The sequence below is a fragment of the Drosophila erecta genome, unplaced genomic scaffold, assembly GCF_003286155.1.
Source record: "Drosophila erecta strain 14021-0224.00,06,07 unplaced genomic scaffold, DereRS2 tig00000021-arrow-pilon, whole genome shotgun sequence".
NCBI lineage: Eukaryota > Metazoa > Arthropoda > Insecta > Diptera > Drosophilidae > Drosophila > Drosophila erecta.
Genome location: NW_020825198.1, coordinates 25,327,283 through 25,328,691, shown reverse-complemented (window position 1 = coordinate 25,328,691; position 1,409 = coordinate 25,327,283). Strand labels below are relative to the sequence as shown.

Below are 1,409 nucleotides of genomic sequence, written 5' to 3'. Positions count from 1 at the left end.
TTTGAAAAGATGATACAGCTTGGAACTCCGTGTGAATTTGCATAATGAATACATTTAATTCGGACACATAAATTAAGCCAACCACCTGTTTAACATTAGTACACCGCACTTTTAGGCTTCCTTGCGCACTACAATCTCGTTGTTCGCCATTTTTCAAAGACACGATCCCTTTGAACAAAAATTGGTTAGTATTTCAGCAGGTTTGTGCTCGATTTCAAGAGTTCTTTGTCCAGCTTATATTAATAAAACATAAGCATATTAAAGTGTCTTTAAATTGGAGTACATGTTGTTAATCTCTTTCTTATATATTTTACTATATATAGTAACTTCTAGAGCAACCGGCGTACAAACTGAAGACAGTTCCATACGTTCAAAAATACACAAAACTTTGTTTTTTACTTTTTGTATTAAACTTAATGTTTTCGTAAACTATACGTAGGGGGCTCTAGCAATTTATTTTACTTACTAACTAACTTAAAAGGAATTCCATTTAATTTGCTGTTTCACAGGCGTCGACCCAATCGTTGTAAACATCAATAGGTTCTGAAAGAAAGTTAATTCCGGTCTGAAAATCCTCCAAGCACACCCTACAAGTTATTTTCGCTGTATTTCTGCCTTTATCCCTGAAATGATAAAAATACAATACCTCTTGTAATAATTTCACATTTTGGACTTTTTTGACTCATGCATGTACATATACATATGTAGATCCAAATTAAATTTCTATGGCTACGTATTCGGTCGAATAATATTAAAACCAGAACTCCTAATTATGTACATTTTAACTTCACACGATTTTTCATGGTTACAAAATGGGCAATTAAATTGTTGATCAAGGGGTTCAATGTTCTTTCTCTTCGGAGGCGGTTTCCTTTTAGACTTCCTTCTCCCCATTTTTTTTTTTTTTAAGTAATGCCTTTACAATTTCAACGCTATGGTCGGTTATAAAGATCAAACAACAAAGTAAGCACTGCCAAGATAATCAAAATAATTTTGTTATACCACATTAACATGTGCGCCAAGATAGCGTCGGGGAGTTAGCGGCGATGGAGGAACGCTGGAATAAGAAATATGATATAATATGATATGAATTATTTCGTTATTTGAAGAATTAAAATATAACATATAAGATAGATTAGGCATGCGGTTTCTAGTGATGCCTACACTTGCCAAGTTTGTTTCATCTACGTTCTGAAACACAACACGACATCTTGAAACCGACTTCAAAAAGCTCTAAACTTGGTCACCCACCACTTTGTATTTATATCATTTTATGCGAATTGGCATCGATAAGCCAAAAATATGTTTTCCATGACCACTCTAACATACAAAATCCGCCCAAAACAGTCACACCAATATTTTGAATTATTTTAAATTTAATATCATTTCATTATTTCCCCAGTTTCTAT

General features: G+C 33.4%; 1 protein-coding gene across 2 annotated transcripts; it reads right to left on the bottom strand.

The window, feature by feature from the left end:
- Positions 1 to 264: 264 nt before the first annotated feature.
- On the bottom strand, positions 265 to 1,013 carry LOC6544999 (transcription elongation factor 1 homolog). Of its 2 annotated transcripts, none has more exons than XM_001973810.3 (2): positions 779 to 1,003; positions 265 to 623 (listed from the first exon to the last, which is right to left on the bottom strand). In XM_001973810.3, the coding sequence occupies exons 1-2, from the start codon at positions 892 to 894 to the stop codon at positions 491 to 493; spliced, it is 249 nt and encodes an 82-aa protein (XP_001973846.1). In that variant the 5' UTR covers positions 895 to 1,003; the 3' UTR covers positions 265 to 490. The 2 variants fall into 2 exon arrangements, with proteins under 2 accessions (XP_001973846.1, XP_026833409.1); XM_026977608.1 differs by having other exon boundaries at positions 580 to 623; positions 695 to 1,013.
- Between the last annotated feature and the right edge of the window lie 396 nt (positions 1,014 to 1,409).

Bases quoted from the DNA above. Each gene is read 5' to 3' on its own strand.
- LOC6544999 (XM_001973810.3), bottom strand. From the start codon at position 894: ATGGGGAGAAGGAAGTCTAAAAGGAAACCGCCTCCGAAGAGAAAGAAC. The intron at 624-778 runs GTACATAATTAG...TTATCATTTCAG, and splicing joins AAATCGTGTGAAGTTAAAAT to GGATAAAGGCAGAAATACAG.